We start from the raw sequence: 22,920 nt of genomic DNA, 5'->3' as shown, positions 1-22,920 counted from the left end.
ACGTAATAAGTAAAAAAAAAAACCATACTTTCCCTGACTGGTACTCTTAGATGTTCTAAAGTCCTGCTACTGAATTGAGTTAGGAACCTATTTTGCACAGAGTCTATTCATACACAGGGAATGAGAAAGAACAGAGTACAATCACCTTCCTAAAATGTTAAATTGATACAAAATGAATGTGCACAGTAGACAGTGTCTCTTCATGGGAGCTAACTGAACTACCAGTACCAGCTTGGAGAGACTATCCATAATCTGAATGGTTTCATTCAAGAGAAAGCTTCAAGAACAGACATGATCTGATGGTATTCAACAGCTCATTGCACTGCCATATCAATCATCTTTACCACTGACAGTAAGCAAAGTGAACAAGGATAAAATAGGATAAGATTCTGCAGAATTTAGAGTTAGAGACAGGAAAAGTGCTTGCATGAGATACTAATACATCCAGGTGATCTTACATTCCTGTGTCTCTCAGATACAATGTTCTGAAAGTGGTCTCAAGTCCCAAGTGGGATGACTTGGTGAGTGATTATCTTAGGTACAGAAAAATATTTATTTTTACAGTTTTCTGTACATTTGCATGCTAAAATTGAACAGATCCTGACAAGAATCCTTACAAAACTAAGTATACTGGTGCATTTTTTGAAATGTAAGAAAGACAACTTATTTGAAATCTGAATTTTATTGCTTGTTGGAACCATTTTACTATGCATCATTGAGTCTTGACTGTGTTAACACATAAAGCCTTTTCCCTTCAGTGCTATACCAGAATTTTATTCAAAGATGATATTTTTTATTTATGACTCCTGTTCAGAGGGAAAAAATGGATTTTTAATTCAAGCTTCAAAAGTGTTGCATGACTACTTAGCTAACACAACACAAGGGAATATTACTCTCCATCAAGTGAAGCAAAAATGACTGAAACTATCTAAAAGTTGTTACAAGAGATTTAAATAAAAAATAAAAGTACATTGTCTTATGGCAAATATCACTGAGCACGATGATATCCAGTATTGACTTAAGAAGTAGATCAAGTACTTTGTACTGACTACATACTATGCAATATTCAGTATTTTGTCCTCTACAGATGCTTTTTCCTCCCTTGCTGTCAATATTTTGTTTTGCGCTGTCTTTTTTATGAAATTTTGACAGAAAGTATTCACCAGAATTTCATTTTGATCTTTTCTTTTGCTTTACATTCAAACCATGTGACATGGACATGCTAAGTAAGATTGCATGCTAGGATCATTCAGTACTCACTGCAGGCTGTGCAGCAAGCTGGAAAGTGCAGTACTGCCCAAAATGTAGGGCGTATTTTTTCACTACTTTCCTACTACAAAGATATTGGTGTGTGAAGTATCTTGTCTCATTTTTGTACACGTAGTATCTCTTATCACATTATTTTTTAGAGGGTCTGCTATCGTCATTCTCGCAAAAAAATCAATTTTATTTTTGGCTGTGCTTCTTCAGATTTGTTTAAGTTTATAGGGGCAGCAAAATCTATAGCAGCATGGAAGGAATGCAAAACATTTTCAACTCTGCAGCCTTTGATTTGGTAGTTAGGCTTTGTTACAAGGTAGAAAAACAGTGGATATATTCTCCGAGCAAGATGTAATAAACCACTTCAGGTGCCCTCAAGCTCTATCCAAAGCAGCAAAATAAGAATAATTAGGTAAACACTGCATCATCAGAGAAAATAAACCTCTATGCATGAGGTGATGCTTGTGTGTTTATTTGTGGGCTGCTCCGAATGTAATACCTTCTATTTGTTTCCATGGAAGCTACGATACAAAAAGCACTTTAACACTATTTGACAGAACAAATTCTCAGCTACAAAAAACTATTTTTCAACATAGTCACCACCGTTAGCTATGCATTTTTGCCAGCAACATAAAAGAGCATACATGTTGCACTTGCAAAAATCTGCACCAGCAGAGGCAATCCCCTTGCACAAGAATACGTGTAGTATAAATCATCATATAAGTATGTGTCAAAACGTTATTTCAAAAATTAATCATGAGATTCTTGAAAACATTTGAGTAGTTAATGATTTATTTCCCACTAACTGAAGAACATAAAAATAAAGTTGTGCATGAATATCTTTCCTGTTCAGTTGTGTCTATGCTAAGTCTGAGAGTTAGCCCAACATAAAATGGAATAATTTTAGAATAAATTTACTTAGAAATAAATTTAAATAATAAAATGAGGCAGTGGAAATGCGGGGGGAGGGGGAGGGCTGGAGCTTGGACTTTGTCTTCTCAGTTTTTAGGTCAACAGACAAAATAAATTTTCCTACTAGATAGAGGTCTAAATGCCAGACAACTTGAACAAATACTCCAGTTCCCAGGAGTAATGATAAAGAGGAGGCTGCAGACAGCAGAGCTCCTGATTCCTTTTATGCCCATGTTGCATGCAAGGAACATGATAAGCAGTTAACAGCCATGACCCCGATACACTGCAGTGGAGGATTTTGTTCTATACGCCGTACAAAAGAAACATTTCTTATTATTGGTTGGCTGGCAACAGTGTGAACACACTGCAGTCAGAAGTGGTGTACAAAAATATTCATTTAGAAAGCTCTGCTGGGAAGTCAATCCAGCAACATACAAAAGGTAGGTCATCATATGTTTACATATAATTTAGGCTTCAGGGGCCACAATATCCTGATGCAGGTCAACCTGGCTCTGTGTTTCTGCAGGACAGGGGGATAAAACCCATCACTATCTCTTTTCATACCACAGTCTTGATTTATAGGCTGTTACCTCCATTTTGCTTTATATGGGGTGGTTAGAATAGGAATTTTTTGGATGAATGATATTTGAATCTCATGCATCAGTCATATTTTTGCTGTGTGTAATATTCCACAATGCTCTAAGGCTTCCAGGTAGAATCATCAGTCACAGCTAAAATATAGATCAGAACTACTCCTGCCCCAGGCTTTATGAAACAGAAAAATAAATGCCTCTAGCACAGACCATCCACTGTCATTTCACTCTCAGTATACCCCCAGCTTCTTGGAAAGCAAAGTAATTTTCCCCCAGGAAAACCATCAGGGTAGAATCTTTGAACTGAGAGACAAACAGAGGCTGTTTCAAATGGAAGCAGCAGGGCAGGCAAGCCATCCCAAAATAACCGGTCCCTTCAACCATGCAGCTCATGCAACAATAGTGAAAAACAAACACAGACACGTAAATATAAATACACTGTACAGAAATAATCTACCTTCAATGCCACCCTAACTGGCTGAAAATTAATGTCCCCATCAGTACATATAGATTCTGGATATCTTGTTTCATTCTTCTCATCTTCAATAGTTTTCCCATCTTAGTAAGTTCTGTATTGCAGACTGTGTATTATCAAGCAGAAAGCTTTTTTTTTTTTTCTTTTCTAAGTGTAATGGAACAAAACACTTAAATCTATCAAATAAACACAATAGTAAACATGATGTATTGAAGCATTTCAGTACAAGGATAAAAGCTATCTCATTTTGACACAAGTGTACAGAAAGTTTTCCTCTGCTGCGACTTACTCCTCCTCTCTTTAAAATGTTGTCAGTGGTTTAACCTCTTTATTCAAGCCAAGTTGTTAATTTTACCATATATTTAAGATGTTTAACATGAAATTGCGTCAAGAGGGCTCTGCAAGAAGGTGTGGATCTGAGTAAAGTTGTATTTATAAGTGTACGTTCGAATGTAAGAATTTTATTTTTTCTGGTGTTCCTAGAATATTCTAAATAAAACAAGTGGAGTTATTTGTGTCTATGAGCAAGATTTTCTCTACCTCTTCATTCAGAAACACTTTATATGCCCGTACTTGACTGGATTATATGACTATTATGGTAAGTATGTTGGTGTTCAGCATAAGTAAATAAAAGTTGTTAACTGTGAGTAGTTGCTGTCATGTTTGCGCATGACATGGACAGAACTAAAAAAATGCTGTAAGTTAGATATAAACTTCTATTACCTGATAAATTTTAAGTACAAGAAACAAACATTTCATTTACCAAGGAATACATAGCTCACTGCAACAATCAGTCCTCCACAAAATCTTATTTCTTTATCAGTGAACTCTAAGTATGGGTAAAATACAATATGTTCTACAAAAGGACAATAAGAATTACAAGTTACAATGTATTTATTTTATATGTACATGTAGTTGCATGCATATACATGTGCAAAGATCTTCATTAAGCCATTCATAGTTCAAATTGCATACTTATTTTATTGTAATCAATACAATTATACCATATTCTGTTAAATTGTACATACAACATTTTTCTCAGCAAGCAGCATTTGGAGTTGCTACATTAAAAACATTCTATTTTTACATAGACTGTATAAAATATTATCAAGTAATATACTTAACAGCAGTTTCTTTACAAATTTAGGTACTGGAATCAGGAGCAGCAGCTCTAATAATTCTACTCACTAATTAACAGGTAAGAGGTAAATGTTGTTTGGTTACAGATGACATTTCTACAGAATATGAATAATTTATTTGCTTATTACATGGGTAGTGGAGAACTGTTTCGTATGCTTAAGATATTAATTTCCTTTCTTTCAAGCTGTCACATTTGTGAAAGAAGATGTGATAGTTCAGTGCATTTTTCTCTATTATCATTTCCAACAGTAAGTGGATTTAAACAGTTGGTTGGATTTGCTTTGGATTTTTCAAGTTTTAACATAAATAGTTGTAATCTTTAATGTCAAAGTTTTCTTTGAGCTACCCTGACAATGAATAAAGCACATAGCTAACTTAGTTTCTTGAAAGGTATTTTGTCTGCTACAATCTTGAGCATAATATGAAAGAATCTTTTGAATATTAGAACCGATGTGTTTAATAATGGTGAAATAGAATGGTTCACACTTTTATTTCTTTAAAATTGAACTACTGAATCTTTCATGTTGTTGCTCTCTAATTTTCAGCTCTCAGCAATTTAGTTAAATAACGATTCACTTCAGAGCATTTTGAATGGGATAATGTATGCTTGTGGACAGTATAGGATGAGTCAAGTTCAGCAGTTCTTTGACTTCAACTTCATAATTCAATTGTACTTTAAATTGAGTTGTGGGTTAATTTTCCTGGCTAGCATTACCTACACATGAAACAAGTCAGCTGAAGAAGGTTCATGATCTACACCTGTAACTGGGTGATGGGAGAATTTCAAAGACAAAGGAGGGAATGGACGTAAGTATTAGAGGGCTGACAATTATTTGGCAGCTTCTTCATATTCCAAACCATCAGGCATGAAACACTGGACCAGGTTTTCTCCAAATAACCAGTTTATCTCATTTTTAGTATCTCTTCTCTTTGATAGAAGCCTTTTTTTTTCCATTCCTACTCAGCAATATTTTCCGTTGTCACTTCGCAAAATTTCTTTGAGCTGAAGCAGTTTTCAAAAACAGCCCCAGGAGGACAGTGTAGACCAGTCATACTGATATCTGTACCCATTAACAAATTGCATCTATGTGATTTCCAAAGCCTCAGCTGGCATGGAAAATAACCAACTCTATCAGCTCTGTATCCACAACATGGTTTCTACCATTAGATTGCATGCCATGTGAAAAGAACAAAAAGTGCTTAGTTTCGTTTACTTTAAATCTGTGAGATGATATCTCTTTTTATGGTCCCAAGTTCAATTTTATTACTGTTTTTCCCAAGTGAAAAACAGTAATAATAATTTCCTGTTTATATACTGCAGGACAGTTCTAACATTATAATTATTATTTTCATAACTTATTAAATATTGTTCTCATCAGTCATATATTTTCTGTATTGAAGAACCCCAGCTTGTAAAATCATAGAATCGTAGAATCATAGAATGGTTTGGGTTGGAAGGGACCATTCAGATCATCTCGTTCCAACCCCCCTGCTATGGGCAGATACACCTCCCTCTAGACCAGGTTGCTGAAAGCCCCATCCAGCCTGGCCTTGAGTGCTTCCAGGGAGGGGGCATCCACAACCTCACTGGGTAACCTGTTCCAGTGTCTCACCACCCTCACAGTAAAGATTTTCTTCCTAATATCTAGTTTAAATCTACCCTCTTCCAGTTTAAAAACAATTCCCCTTGTCCTGCCACTACCTGCTCTTATAATAAGTCCCTCCTCAGCTTTTCTGTAGGCTCCCTTCAGGTACTGGAAGGCTACTATAAGGTCTCCTAGGAGCCTTCTCTTTTCTAGGCTGAAGAGCCCCAGTTCTATCAGCCTGTCCTCACAGGGGAGGTGCTCCAGCCCTCTGTTCATGTTCATGGCCCTCCTCTGGACCTGCTCCAACAACTCCATGTCCTTCTTATGTTGGGGACCCCAGAATTGGACACAATCCTCCAGGTGGAGTCTCATGAGGACCAAGTAGGGGGCAGAATCACCTCCCTCAACCTACTGGTCACGCTTTTCTTCATGCAACCCAGGATAGGGTTGGCCTTCTGGGCTGCAAGCACACCTTGCTGGCTCATGCTGAATCTTTCATCAATCAACACACCCAAATCCTTCTCCTCAGGGCTGCTCTCAAGCCATTCTCCACCCAACCTGTTTCTGTGCTTAAGATTGCCCCAACCAAGATGCAGGACCTTGAACTTGGCCTTGTTGAACTTCACAAGGTTGTCATGGGCCCACCTCTCAAGCCTGTCCTGGTCCATCTGGATGGCATCCCTTCCCTCTAGTGTGTTGACTGCACCACTCAGATCAGTGTCATCTGCTAACTTGGTGAAGGTGCACTCAGTCCCACTGTCCATGTCACCTGCAAAGATGTTAAATAACACTGGTCCCAGCACTGATCCCTGAGGAATGCCACTTGTCACTGGTCTCCACTTGAACACTGAGCCACTGACTGTAATTCTCTGAGTGAGACCATGCAGCCAATTCCTTATCCAGCAAGTGGTCCATCCATCAAATCCATTTTTTTCCAATTTGGACACCAGGATGATATGTGGGACGCTTTGCACAAGTCCAGTTAAATGATGTCAGTTGCTCTTTCTTTATCCACTGATGCTGTAACTCCATCAGTCATGCTACCAAGTTTGTCAGGCACAACTTACCCATGGTGAAGCCACACTAGTCATCACCAATCAACTTGTCTTTATTTTCCGTGTGCCATAGTAGGGCCTTCAGGAGGATCTGCTCCACGATCTTAACAGGCACAGAGGTGAGAGTGACTGGCCTGCAATTCCCTGGATCTTCTTTTTTTTCCCTTCTTGAAAATGGGGGTTATGCTTCCCCTTTTCTGGTGTCCTGAGATGGATGCTTTTACGTATCTTTGAATATTTTTTCTTGGCTTCTGTGTGCTTTCTCTAGTTTTCCAATGGCACCATGTTGTTTTACTGAATAGTTGAAATGTGATGTAAGGAGATAACTGATTTCAGGCAAAATATTTGAACAGTTTGGACCAATTAGTTACACAGTGGAAGAAATATAAGTAAGTTTCTTGTTATCAAGCAGATATTAGGGGTTTTGCTCAAGGACAGAGGAGGGATCAGTGGCAGAGACAGGAAAAGATGGTGTGTTCTATGGAAGCATCAATTTTTTTTTATTTTTTTTTCCACAGCTCATAGTTTCACTTTTATTGGACTAAGCTCTCTATTTTTTTTTCCCCTACTCTTACTTTTTCCACTAGTAAAATATTTGGCTATGATACTACATCACTACATATTTACTTTCTTACCGCTAAGTGAACTACAGTATCGAGTCCATTGTTACAGTTATTCTTCTTTCCTATGTGTATTATGTTACAGATTATCATGTTTCAAAAACTGTATCAAGGAGGTATGCTCACCTGAATATTTTCTGTTTTTATTATATAGGAAGATTATATCACCCTGAAACATTGAGTTACTTAACCTCTTTCCTTCAGAAGTAATTAAACTTTATCTTCCCCCTAGTTAGGCTGTTTATAGGATTTCAGTTAAAAAATATCTTCAATGAACCCATATTTTTCTTCACATTGCTTCTGTCACATCAACAGAATGACAGCTTCCTGAAGCCTCTTCTAAGTGTTGAGCTCTCCAAGGTAGCAAATTTCAGTTGTTTTTTATTCAGAACAAAGAAGTCAGATTCTGGTCATCCAGAGATTCAGTATTTTCCTTCAACACATTTATAAGCATTCTGTACTATCAGGCCACTGAATGGTCCTTTGCTTAAAAAGCAGAGGAATTTACTAGTGGAATTTCTACTGTTTGTTCCTTATCCCGTACATGGCTGCTATTCTTGTCTCCATGTCTTTATATTACTTGCCCTTTTTCTTTGATTTTTAATTGTGAAATGTCTGGGATCATGTTCCACTTCAGAAAAGTGAAAGCAACATTTAAAGCTAACCTTTAATTTCAGAATGAGAGGAGGTGAGAATTCTAGTTATATTTTACATAAAGCAAATCAGACAAAAATAGAGTGACATTCTATACCCAGGCAGAACACATTTACTACAGTGAATTCCATAGAAATATTTGTTCAGATTGCATCAGCTACAAGGGTATGATGATGCCCCATTTCAATCTGGAACCACCAGCAGTAATGTAGCAAGGATGGAAGCTGGAAAAAGAACACAATGCTGAATACAGCCACCGTGCTATTTAAAAATTGAATTGTTTGCATTTCTCATTTCCATTTCAAATGTGAACTAGTGACCTTGTATAGAAATGCCTCATATTTCATACTATGTTTTTCAACCAGATAAATTTTCCATTATGCTTTTATTTAAAAGTCTGTCAAGAACGGGATGCTCCTCATCAACACCAAGGACCATACACCATAGTCTGCACCATGCACAGCTAACAGCACAAGATGTGAAGAGACAGATTGACTGTCGCAGCCTCTCACATTCAGCATGAAGTCTTTCAAGTTGTGATAAAGTCTGACATAAAACACCTTGCACACAAGGAAAAGCTTTTCACTTTCAGGGGGTAAAAGTTTTCTTTTTCACGGTAGCAAATCATAGCAGCATCTTCTTGGCTGTCAGAATAATGTAGAAGTTCACCAGACACAAGTATCTCTTCCACACTTTTAAACTGAGATGTTTCCATCTGATCTTTTTTTTTTCTCACAGGGTGTTCTTTCTTTCTAAAATATAACTTGGTAAGAGGCAGCCTGAGTTCAAGTCTACAACGCTGTCCAAAGTCACCTACTTTCCATCTGACAAACTGAATCTTTGTATATACCACTTTAAAACTATTTCATTGACAAGGAAGTTGAGAAATGCAATGTAGAAGATGAAGGTTCATGCTAGCCAGAGCACTTTCCCCTCTTCACTTTTCTCTTGTGATAGAGCTTAGATAGCTTAGCTGAATGTGGAATAAAGCACACAAATTGTTCATCTATGTTTCATGCTTTGCATGCAGTCTATATTCTTTTGACTTCTTTGAGACAAGATAAACTACATGTGAATGTAGTCTAATGTAAAGAGCGCTAGATTCCTGTAAATAGACACATGACCGTTTTCACCTGTAGCCTGCTGCGTAGTTATTGTCATCATTCTTGCAGTCTTCACCAGAGGAATTAAAATTCTGCTACACAAGTAAGTGAGAAGATTGTAGCAGCTTTTCATTATGAAAGTACAATCCAAAACGTAGTGTGGAACAAGTTAAATATTTTTTTAAAAAAAATCCATGTGTATAATCAGCAAGCCCAAAAATTAAACATACCATTGGTAATCTGCATGTTGCATGAGTGACCCAGCAATGCAGGGGGTATCATCGAATGAAATTATTATCAGTTGAGTAGTGCAAAGAAACACAAATAACTTCCTGTAAGTATGTTCTTTTTCACTGTGTTGTTGTCTGAATTTCATAACCTGCCCCCATTATATAACACATACAATTTCTGTTTTTATTACCTACAATTAAAATGGTCATAAAATAGTTCAATACGAAATCATAAAACTTTACAATGGTAATCATAATATATTATTGAAAAAACCTGTCCTGCATCACTATATATTTTATGGAATGTGTGGCTTCTCTCTAACCATTTTACCAATAATTGTATCTATCCTGGATTTTTGCTATCTATCTAGTCTACTACCTTTCCATTTCTCTTTGTACTTCCTGTAACCACTATTCACTTTATAACACCAGATTTAGAAATCTGGCTTTATAAGCCAGAAGTTCTCTAGCCAAACTAGGTAATTTTCTATGTGATTCTACAGCACCTAGGACAATGCTTAACAAGACCAAGATTTTTAAAGTTAGCATGGAACCTGATTAGAATCTCATACTATTATGCATGGGAAAAAAAGGTAAAGAATTCAGCTGTGAATAAATCCCATTAAAATGTTTGCCCCAGAGTAAAAAATGAAAATTGGTACATTTAGCAGCAGCTACCAATGACAAGTCTTTCCGTTTTTAACAGAGATGAGGTATTATTCTGAGATTCCCCTGATATTTTTAAGATAAATTATAGTACTACAGTACTTCAAGCATGTAGGACAAATGGGATCTAGTTTGGATAGAAAAGAAATGAAATATGAAAAAAAAGAAGTGGAATATAAAGTGAACAATACATAAATTTCAGAATCACCCAGCCCTAAAGAGCTTGACAGAAAACAGTAATTCTCTTTTACTGAAAATATTTATTAAGCACTCCGCAAAAATGTTATTGCAGTTTGTAACATACATGGGATTATAAAAGGAAGCTGGGAGATACCCATTTAACCTCTTACTTACTTAACCAGTCTCCCACATCCATGATAAAGTGCTATGACCAGTGAGTTATTGGTTAGTCCTTGTAGAGTTTGATTTATGATTCTATCTTGGACTTGCTATGAAAAAGTCCTTGTAATAGACTTTTCATCAAATACAACAGAAGTGACTTCTTCACGTTCCACTGAAATTAGAAGCAGAAAATTTGTCAAAAACTTTTTATCCTGTGTTACTGAAACAGTAAAATATTATTAAGAGGGGAAAATGCCTGACATGACATAAACTGACTTCTAAACGGTAGTTTGTTGCTGCTTCCATTTTTAAATAACGTTATATAGGATAGAATATGCTCATGGGGAAGCAGTTTCGGATCTGCTTAGAGTCTGAACTTACAGAATCATAGAATGGTTTGGGTTGGAAGGGACCATTCAGATCATCTCGTTCCAACCCCCCTGCTATGGGCAGATACACCTTCCTCTAGACTAGGTTGCTCAAAGCCTCATCCAGCCTGGCCTTGAGTGCTTCCAGGGAGGGGGCATCCACAACCTCACTGGGCAATCTGTTCCAGTGTCTCACCACCCTCACAATAAAGGATTTCTTCCTAATATCTAGTTTAAATCTACCCTCTTCCAGTTTAAAACCATTTCCCCTCATCCTGTCCCTACCTGCCCTTATAATAAGTCCCTCCCTAGCTTTTCTGTAGGCCCCCTTCAGGTACTGGAAGGCTGCTATGAGGTCTCCTAGGAGCCTCCTCTTTTCTAGGCTGAAGAGCCCCAGCAATCTCCATCTACAAGATTTGAGAGATTTGTACCCCCGTTGTGCTTATTTTGCCTAATGTTTCCTTCACTGACTGACTATTATACTTGTAGTTATAGAAATCACTTCTTTAATACTTATAGCAGGCTTTGGCATTCTACCTTAAAAAAGCTCTCTGTCCAAAAACTATTTCAGTAAAAATATCCATCTTGGGATGGACAAACCAGAAATAACAGATTCCTCATTCAAGATGTTCTATTCATACATCAAGTTTGAAACAGTTATGAAACATACAGTAGAAGAAATGGCATCACTGTTTCTGATTCAGTGCTTTATGATTCAAAGAAGTGAGAAGGAGGAAGGACATTATTTTTATTATTATCAATACCATGTGTAAGTGACTTGCTTCTCAGAGCCAATAATCTAATTAATTTCACAAAGCCTTCTTACAGTCTTAGCTCTTTTAAAAATAATTAGAGTAACTAGAATTTAAAAACATATAATCTCAGAATCATTTTCCTCCATGTTACCATTTCCTACTTGAAAAATTATCTAGCAGAAACATAAATGGAAAACACAAGTCTATTTAAAAAATGTAAGTTCAAGGAGACTGCAAATAGTAGTAGAAATCTTGCGCTGTTTTTTTTTATTTCTTTTGGAAAGATCCAAATCTGGTCTTCATGACACAGTTGGGATACGTATATTTCCATATATTTTATTCTTCAAGCATAGCATTAAATCAGCAGGCCTACACAAACAAAAAAATAATTTGCTTAGTAAGAGTAAATTTCAGTTTTGGTACTCAACTAGTATTTGACTTTTGCCCTACTCAAGTCCTACTGTGAAAACTGGTTGTTTACACATGTTGTACTTGAGACTTCCAAACAGGGCTGACTTTTACCCACAGATCTTTGTTCTCAAACCAGTTCCAAAAGATACCAGAAATAATTATATTTAAGGATGGAACATGGATATTAATTCAGATTTTAAGTAAACAATGTACAGCTTTCATAATAAAGTCAAGAGCAATCTAGTTCGTTTCAAAATCATTACTGTGGAAGGTATATGTGTTTGAAGAACTGTACCATGCCTGAGAACTTCCTTCACACTATAAGCGTAGCAAATGCATATGACAGATCTGTTCCTATACAGAACTTGGGGAACCAAAATGGCAACTGGCAATTCAAATATTTGAATAGTTCAGTTACTTAAAGGCACTTTTTTTTTTCTTTTTTTTTTCTTTTTTCTTCCTGTTGGGCTATTTAGACTCCACCATTGATTACCCATGAGGAGAAGTTGCACTGTCTAACACCTTTCAGGGTCTGAGTGTCTCATGATCTCTAGGAGCCCTAATCCCAATATGCTTTTATTCTCCTGAGGACAGGGATGATTCAGCAGATACCCACTGCCCACCAGTTACATTGCTTTATTGCATGTATTTCCAGAACAAAAGAATTTCAAATTTAGAGGCACTTGATGTAGAAGGGCTGCTCTGAAGTAATATCTCCTTTTTTATTATGTTGGCCCACCATGTTAGAAATGGATGTTGGTGATACGGCAGCAGAGGTCAAACATTCCCACCAATATTCTGTTACATTTTGTTGCCACATGAAAGATAGCAGGATAGGGGCAGTTTGATAAAATAGCATCTGATATGGAAGTGCATATGAAGCAAAGGTGTGTCACTGAATTCCTCCAAGCAGGAAAAATGGCACCTACTGACATTCATCAATATTTGCTGGACACTTGCGGGGACCAAATGGTGTGAGCACAGTGAGGTGGTGGGTGGTGCATTTCAGCAGAGATGACAGTGACAGTGGGTCACCTTCACTGGTGCAGATTTTTACAAGCGTAGCATGCAGGCTCTTGTTCGTTTCTGGGTGAAAATGCATAGATAATGGTGGTGACACCTGAAAAAAAAAAGTGCTTTGTAGCTGAGAATTAGCTCTACCAAATACTGTTACTGCGCTCTTTGTATCTATTGTATTTTCCATGTAAATAAATAGGAGGTATTACTTTCTGAGTGACCCACATAGGACAAGTTTGTTGGATCTCCAGGACTGTCTTGTTAATAAAGGTTGTAGATGGCTTTGTTAGGAGTTAGCATGAAAGTGCCCCGGGGTGACATGAAGCCCACAGAAACATTCTGTTAAACTCACAAGAAAAACTTTATAGCTTATGAAGATTCTGTGTACCTATACATTAATAATATATTTTGCCAAGTATGGAAGGAATTGAGTGGATTTCAAGTAACCTGAAATTTAACAATATAAAAGGATAATGATCTCTGCTGAGAAAAAGTCCAGTGAATCTTAGATATGAAAGATGATCTAAAGATTTTATAAATATTCTTCAGAATGTGTAAACAACTCAAATGAGGACCAGAACAAAATAAAGTTGTTCCTCCAGTGGACTTGCATTTGGAGTGAGGTTACTATTCATCTTGCAATTGAATGACCTCACATCATGCTAAGATTCTCTAGGACTTTGCTGAGGCCCATGCAAGAATTGTGTAGAGTGGTGCTAGAAAGCCTAAACTGGCCTGTGGGCAATAACATAGAGTGACTAATTACATTTCCATTTCCTGTAAACCTCAGCTTTATTCCTGAATTCTGTCTGTCTGGAAAAGAAGATGTTACATTCAACAAGTTATGTGTCAGCCACCCTATCTCTGTTTTCTAAGATGTAAATTGTAAAGCCTGTTAATTCACTTGAGTAAGAATGAGTGATTCCTGTACATGGCTATTTCATGTGACTGATCACTGGGATTATCCTTGCCTGTTTTCTGCCTTCTAGTCTGTGTCAACTTAGGATAATAACTCTGGCTGTTACCACCAATCTGGTTTCATAGATGTGCAATTCTCTAACTCACTCATGCAGATAATTTATTCCTCCCATAATGCTGCATTTCAGTTTCAGGGCAGCGATGCTAGGATTGTAATAGTTGCCACAAGTAAAAGTAATGAACCATTTAGCAGTTTCACTCCAGTCTGTTGCAGAGTATCTCTTGGTGGCTGTCTCCCTACTCATCTGTAGCGATAATCATGTAAGACAGTCTTTGAAATAGTGACACAAGTGAGTGACTTTACCACGCATTAAAATCTATTTAAAGTTACCATACCGTTTCTGGCACTGACCTCATTAATGCTGCTGTATCACTGCTCATTCTTAATGACAGAGTGGCCTTAGATAGTTATAATTCTTTGATGAGTATAAGACACAGGAGTGAAGAGAAAATAACCCGTTTTAGTTGTGATGTGGAATACAATAACCCATCACCATAGCAAAGAGCATATTTTATTTGAAAAATACGAATAAAAGGTTTTGTCCCTTTTGTTTATTAAAGGAAAATGTAACAATTTCTATCAGTAACACTTGCATAAGGAGGTATAATTTACATTACTCTTTTGTTAAAAAAAATATATATTTTGGAGACTTTGGAAAAATAAGGATGGCCCAATACTTGCAACACGCTCCTAATGTTCCTTAGAATGCACTGTGCCATTTATATGTACTGCAAGTACAAGGTCTTAGCACTTTATAATCCACAAAGTTACCCTAGGCAGCATAATTTCATATTCTCCTCCATATATAGACTATTTCCTTCGTGTGAGTCTATGAGTTTGGTTAACTCCAGACTGGTCCAAGATTTGTACTTTTTTTTCTAAAGGATGATTTTACAAAGGCTTAGAGCACAGAAATTTTGCAATTCCTTTTAAACACCAGTGAGAATATTTTCATATAGACATTTTCTTGCATTATTTGCAATTAGAACAACTGCAACAATTAGAGCTTGAAAACAAAAAATGTTTACAAATATTTTGACTTTCTACAAAGAAATGCAAAAAATAAAGTGCATAACAGTGAAATTACTTTCAACTTTCAGTTTTCTGTGTGTATGCAACAAATATCAACACTGATAAACAAATTGTTTTGAAAGTCTGATTCTTAATCTGAAACCAGCTGAATTCCAACTCTTCCTTATCTTTAAAATGTATTAAATCACATTTTTTACTCTTCTTAGGTTTACAATATATTTTTACATTTCCTACTTATAGAGACAATTTTCTCAGATAACACATCCTTTACAGCATACTGAGTGCCCCCACCATTACAAGAAAGAGAATCTATTTGAAGTAATGTGACAAAATAATTGAGTATAAGTGCATGATTATTTCAATAGCTATTGCAGAATTAAAATTCTACATCTGAAATCTCTTAAGCATCCCTTTCTATGTGCCATTTAACATTCCTGTGCATCTTCCAGCTTAAATAAAACTGGCAGTTATCAGCATTTAGTTGTTCATTGACAACAAGATTACTATTTAGGGAAATGGGAACATATCTGAGAACATGAGTATACAACGGGTCCGTGAAAGCTTTAAGCAAAATCCATACAATCAGACTTAAACATAATCCTGGTAAGATTTTCCCACAATACTGTCACTAAATTTACACTGAATTTAAATCAGCAGTGCTACAAAATGACTATACCTTCCATGAAACACAGTATTAGCTTTCTTTCAGTTTAATCAATGTTAACATAGAAATTCTCAAATATATTTTAAATTTGTTCATAGGACACGAAAGATCAAAGGAAAATTCTGTGGGATAGTGGAAAAAAATCTGCAAATATGTTCTTTTTGCATCCTGAGGCCTGCTTCTGCGGCCCTGAAGATTTAGTATTCTGCTATTCGTCATGCAAACAACACGGCACGGCAATGTGCATTTGAGTAAAAAACAGTAAGCATAGCAAGCATGCAGACGTATCATGACAGAAAAGCACATTTGGTGATCACCGTGGATAGGACATACCAAACAGGACATACTGCAGCATCTCTGAACTACAGTCTCAATAACCCTGCAGAATTTTAAATGATTCAGAATCCCTGGGGCTTTGGGTAAAATGCACATGTTGTATAGCAGCAAGAGAGCACCAGGAATAGTGAAAAGGAAGATTCTTAATTCTGTGAGATATGACCTCCTCTTCTCATTAACTTAATCAGAACATGAGCATAAAGAGTGATTGATTGTGTTACTGCACTTAACTTCTGCTGGCTTTAAGCCTGAATGTTCTATAAAGCAAATAAAAATAAAACAATGACTGGAATACCACTTAACAATACACATTTGATTTTCCCTGCTTTGATGTAGGACAAGCGGGAACAGACATAAAGATAACTAACACTGGCTCTCAAAACTATAGTATAACAATGAATGTCGCTCTCACGTATGCATGGTACAAACTATTATAACTCATGATACTACCAGTGTTCAAAGATTTTCCTCTTAGCACTCTACTCATACTGTATAAAAACTGAGAAGTCAGAAAAAAACGTGTAATCTAAATCAAAAGAAAATTTATCCTCATAAAATACTTGCACTTCTAGTTGCTTCATTTGGGATGATATCGAAACACATCCTAACTCTCCCTTCAAAAAAGATACATAAACAATTCTCAGCTCAAGTACAAAGCTCACTGTTTTAAAGCATCTGTTAAACTGTACTCTGCAATGAGAATGTCTTCAGTAAATGTATTTCAAGAAGATTCTGTATTTGGTAGAAATTAAAAAACAAAATCTGAACATAGATTACAAAACTACTTTCAAATCATCAGTAGAACTTCTTAGGACTTGGGGTTTTTTTTCCCCTCTAAATAGGTTTGTGAATCTCGTTCTTGACAGAAACAGTACGATTTTTTAATTGAAATGAAAACACTGCGTTTAAAAAACAACTCTGGAAGTAACTGCAACTAATATATTTTTTAGAGTTTGAGAAGTTTCTTTCAAAGCTACTTATTTCTTCAGAAGGCTGTGTAAACCAAAAGCAATCAACAGCTTACTGGTAAGGAGATTACTAAAAGAAGTAAAAATTCTGAAAGTGGGGCTGATCAAAAATTGGATAGAACTTACCTACCCACACTGTAAAGAACCAAAGGGTTCACTTGTGTGGCCCATAGTAGGTCAGTATAAATATAGATTCTGCTTGGATGAGCAAGAATTTGAATGCATTCAGAGGAGAGCAACAAAGCTGGTGAAGGGCCTAGAAAACAAGAGTTATGAAGAGTGGCCGAGGAAACTGGGACTGCTTAGCCTGAAGAAGAGGAAGCTGAGGAGAACTCACTGCTCTCCACAACTACCCAAAAGGAAGTTGTAGTGAGGAGGGTGTTGGTCTCTTTTCTCAAGTGAAAAGTGATAGGACATGAGTCAACAGTCTCAAGTTGCACCAGGGGAGGTTTCAATTGGATGTTAGGAAGAATTTATTCATGGAAAGGATAGCTAGACATTGCTAGGAGCTGCCCAAGGAGGTGGTAGAGTCACTATCCCCAGAGGTATTTAATAGACATGTGGATGTGCTACTTAGAGACTGGATTTAGTGGTGGACTTGCTATGTTAGGTGACAACATTTAACCTGATGATCTTTTAGGTCTTTTTCAACTTAAATGATTCTATGACTCTAGGTAATTCTTTCTCTGCTATCTGAATCTCTCCGCACTATCCCAAAGTAGACAAATAGTACACAGCTTCTGCCCTGAACAGTTTATGAAATGCATGTTGTAAAAGTCCACTTCTGTAAGCAGAGCTCCAATCATTTTAAAAGCAGAAGACTTTAGTAGACAGGGAACCTAATCAGTCATAATCATTCGTGGGATACCATGTTCTCCTTGTCCTCTCATAGTATTAACAGAAGACAGAGAAACAAAAGGTTAAAATTTCAAACAAACCAAAATCGAAACATAAATATTATAGATTGGTTATTAAGCATGCTGAAGAGCAAGTTCTGCAATGCAAAAAATTACTAACACAAGAGATCAATTTATTTAATCCATAAGAACTCCAAAATAACACATTTTATTTCTTTCACCCTCCACTGGCTTAAGATGTTTATGTTCCCATTATGTTTGAAATAGGGAGAAAAAGAGCTTGTTCTGCTTAGATAGAAATTACTCTAAGAGAAATTAAATATCTATATATTGAACTAAAAAAAAAAAGTATCATCATTTTCATCACCTTGTTTAAATCTTCTCTATTCCAATGCCTTACCAGCAGCTCTATTTTGCTTTTAGACACACACAGAAATAGACACATTATGATTAAGAACTCTGTCATAAAGTGACTGTTGTAGCTCCTGGATTAAGACCAGCAAAAGACTTCAAAAGCTCCATCTATAGCTGTAAGTGAAGCACAGTGAACCAAACAACTGCATACTTTAATGGTGCTGCCATTCTTGTTTTTACTGAAAGAACCTATGCTTCATCTGCTTTGCTACATAACAAGTACTTCAGACCCATTCAATTTACATGAATGATGTTCCCATGAAAAGACAAAATCACGTGCACTGAAAACAACAGTTCCTCCAGAGTGGGTCTGGGGTTATGGTCTAGAGCCATGTTTGCACTGACAGCTAACGATGCTCTCCCTCTACTAGCTGGTTAGGGATAAAAAGATCATGAGGGACATAACGAAATGACATTTTCACATTGCAACTTGTAAATTCAAATAGATTAAACCATCAAAGGACTATTTATTTTAGAGGACAGGTGCGGATTATCCCTGCTGTTATAGGAAAATGACTCTTAGGACTTCTCACACTGATAGTAAACCCCGTTAGCTACCTCACATTGGGATCACAAGGCCTAGAGCACAGCTAGCAAGGCAACCTTAAAACCATCTGCCAATGATTTGCTCTTCCATTAGCTATCTTCCTAGACAGGCATGATCAGAAATGTACTGTAGCTTGGAGATGTTAAGTATATTGCAATAAAAGTGTCATTGCCCAGCTTTACTTTAGGTACTGTTACGGATACGGTACCACAGACTTTATTGAGCAATTAAAAATATACACAAGGGACAATTGCTTCTTTTTTTCTATATTTTTCAAAATTTGACTTTCTTCCAATCGGAGAACCCAGTTTCAAATATGAAAAGGGCACTTGTTCTACAGTAACTGTGTACAACTTGCTCAGTTCCAAGTACTGTATTCATTTGCTGTTACCACTGCTGTTGTTCTATCTCCAGCTGTTTAGGAAATTCTCTGTTCTGGGAATTACAGCTAAGTTGTTCTTTCTGATTCTATTTCCCCATAGAGTTCAGCTAGCTTCTTGAACTCAGGCCCCCAGTCTCCAAGGTAATTATAATCCTGGTCAGACTGTGTTGTGACTGAATCCAGAGAGCTGATAGATCCAGCTTCCGATCTATGACCCTCATAGGCATAGGTCTGTAAGGAGTCATACGGGGGCACACTGGGGTCCAAATCAGCCTCTGCAAGTCTTTGTTTAATGAACTCCTGAACATTTATACTGTCAAGGCTTGAAGAGGGATGATGCCTGGGTGCAGGCTTAACTTCAGGGCGAATGTCCCTCCGATATTTTAGCTCTTCTGCAGCTGACGGATTACGCAGTGCTGTGATATCAAATGCTTCTGTATCTTCTTCTCCACCGCCCTCATCATCATATGTCACAACATTTTCTCGGACATCTTCTTCTGAAATGATCAAGGGCTCCTTCTTGCTACGTCTTAGGGTGATGAAAAGGACCACAATTGCTAAAGAGAAAACTGCAGATATTAGATTAGGTTTAAAGTTTACATTTGAAGTAAGTAGATAAATGCTACAGAAACAGCAGCTACTAAGTAATGAATACAGAACTAAAATACTTGCAGGGTAATATTTGTATTCTGGTGTTATTAAGCTGGCCTTGAAGTGTAGTATCATAACACTGGGTACGTACCCAATTTGGAAAAGAGTCTACTTAGAGTTCCTAAGTAAGCAATACCTTTTTTGTGTCATATGTCATTGTTATATGAAATTATATGAAGATAGATTACTGTATGCCCAGAAGGTACTCATGAATTCTACACATTTGTGTTTTCACATAGCAACATGCCAAAAAGCAACAGAGACCACACACGATTAAGGAGAAAGTTAATAACGCTACTGTAAAAGTACAAACTTCCAATACAGCCTGGTCTTCCAAAGGGACAGTAAAAAACACATTCCTATTTACTCTGCAGGAATTGCTAGGGTTTCTTGAGCCAATAATTAAATCCACTTGCAAAGATTATTAGGGATCTCATATAGGACACAAAAAGGAATAAAATACTAGCAGTTAGATGAGAAATGAATAACTAAGGCTGACATTTTTCAGAAGCATTGTTAAAGGCTTTCAGTGCTTCATTAAGACTAATATTCAGCATATATATCTAATTAAAATGTACAAGCTTTATTTTTTCTCTTATGAATGTTCAATCTTGCATGATAAAATACTAGATTAAAAACTAAATGTATAACTATACATTTTAAATCTTTCTTTTTTCAGAAAGAAGTTCTGAAGTAAGACGTGATGCGAGTACTTTTTAGAACATTTAGAGTCTTCAGAAAAAAATCCTCAAAATATCCTATGTGAGTCACAATGCAATTCCTATTATTTCTTCTCCATCTCTATCAGAATGCAGAGAGGCACCTGAGTAGATGAATATTACAGAAAAAGAAAAAAAAAAAAGAGGAAAGAAAATGCACTTGCAAGGACATTTATCTAATGGAGCCATCATATTATCTTGCGTCCCTTGCCCCTGAGGATTATGTTGTGCATTGCTATCAGCTTATCCCACAAAGGTAATTAATGGCTTTTGTATAGTGCTAATGGTGCTTCTTACAGTGTAATGCATTTCAAAAAGCTTTCCTCATCATCTCTTTTCTATCATTTTTCACACTGTTCTAGACATGGAATTAGTCAGTGTTTTTTTGAAATCTTTTCAAATTACATAAAAATGATCTGCAGTGCTAATTACTTGATAACCTCTGAAAAATTATTTCTAGTGGATTCCAGATATTCATGAATGTACTTTAAAGGCTTTTTTTTTCCTATTAATTTTAGCTGAACCTTTCCCCTCTAATCACAGCTATGTGTTTCTAATTACCTCCTGCTATCAGGCAGCTTCTGGTTCAAAAACATGTCATATTAAAAATTTCTGCCCTGTCACAATCAGAGAGCCAGCAGAAGATGGCAGTACTTAATATTGAAAATGACTTACCAAGAAGAATGACAACACAGAGCAGGATTGCGATTAAAGCTCCTGTGCTCAAGCCAGCTGAGGAGAGGAAGGCTTCAGCATGGCAAGTTCTCACACGTCCATCTCTCTCACATGCACAAACCCTAACAGTGAGAGTACTGCTGCTGCTGAGAGGGGGCACTCCACCATCAGAAATCAAAATTGGGATGTAATAGAGATCTTGAGTGGTTCGACTGTATCTCCTTCGTCTTGTCAGGATACTGGCTGTGTTATCTACAATATCATAAAAAAGAACAGAATCGGAAGCGAAATGAAAAATGTTATTGACTGTTCATGTCCCATCCAGCAGAAACACTGAGCATTTTCATATTCCACAATCCTCGTCTGTGAAAATGCACAGTCTAGATTAAAATTGAGTGAGTAGCATTTCTGGTCAAAGGAGGAAAAAGAGGAGGCAGGGGAAAGTAACTAGAACTACATAAATAAGACTAATTTAAGCTTGTGTCTGAGAGTCAAAGTGAATTTTGACAAACATTTTGAACACAGTTTTCAAGTGTTTTAATCTCATGATACCCTGTTGGTACTATATGGACACTCGTAAATGTGAATACCTGGAATTCTTCAAATCTCTGTTGTGGAATTCATCCACAATATGAAGTCTTTTTGATTCTCAAAATAATGTTTAAATGTCTCTACTAAAAGTTAAAATTAAATTTTCATGTTACTGTTTGTGGCAGATTTTATGGATCAAGTGAGCTTTTGGAAAATATCTGAAAGGACTCCTGCAGTAGGGAGATCAGAATGAAGAGAGAGGTGGAAAGGATGGGAAAGGGGAGAGGCAAAAGGAAGAGTGCAGATACTAGATGTTTTAAACTGCTGAAGATTAAAGGTAAATAAGGATGGTAGAGAGAAAATGATGCAAAATTTTGTCACTGTTGCCTTCATCTGGCATGCATTACAGTTAATGAGAATACTAAAGCTTACTACATGTGCATTGCAAGAGAATTTGTGAGCAGTACTTAGGTTGGTAAACTGCCACCCATGTTCCTTTAAGTCCAAGAAATTTAAGGGGCATAAAGAGAGTGCAGGGAAAGAAATACTATGATAATATACAGTTATACGTTAATTTCAAACATGTAATATTTAATTTCAGTTTGATGCCACTACTTTAAAAGTATGGGCCCTTGAACAAGTGCCTACAAATAAAGCAAACAAAACTAGAGACTGTGAGATACTGGAAACGTGAGGAGATGCAGAGAAAAATCGTGATCAAGAGGCGGGAAGAAAGCTTGGAAGAAAAGAGCTCTCCTCTCATGCCACTTGGACACAATGCGGGTTCCCAATGGCAGGCTTGTGGTTTTAAAGTTTTTAAAAAAGAACAAAGAGGTTATAAGTGCAAAAAATATCTTCTGGATTTTTCTTCTTATTACCAAAAAAGGAAAGGAAAGGAAAGGAAAGGAAAGGAAAGGAAAGGAAAGGAAAGGAAAGGAAAGGAAAGGAAAGGAAAGGAAAGGAAAGGAAAGGAAAGGA

The 22,920-nt window shown here is 36.7% G+C and overlaps 1 protein-coding gene across 1 annotated transcript in view; it reads right to left on the bottom strand.

The window, feature by feature from the left end:
* The window catches only part of CDH18 (cadherin 18), a 537,316-nt gene continuing 529,143 nt past the window's right edge, over positions 14,748 to 22,920 (bottom strand). Inside the window, exons 14-15 of the mRNA XM_021386987.1 lie at positions 21,412 to 21,663; positions 14,748 to 19,923 (exon numbers count right to left, since the gene is read on the bottom strand). Of these exons, the coding sequence (XP_021242662.1) occupies positions 19,433 to 19,923; positions 21,412 to 21,663 (743 nt within the window). The 3' untranslated portion in view covers positions 14,748 to 19,432. The remainder of the gene's footprint in view (positions 19,924 to 21,411; positions 21,664 to 22,920) is intronic.

The sequence above is a fragment of the Numida meleagris genome, chromosome 2 (genome assembly GCF_002078875.1).
Source record: "Numida meleagris isolate 19003 breed g44 Domestic line chromosome 2, NumMel1.0, whole genome shotgun sequence".
Lineage (NCBI taxonomy): Eukaryota > Metazoa > Chordata > Aves > Galliformes > Numididae > Numida > Numida meleagris.
Note: the sequence above shows the minus strand (reverse complement) of the source record. Positions and strands in the feature narration are given on the sequence as shown.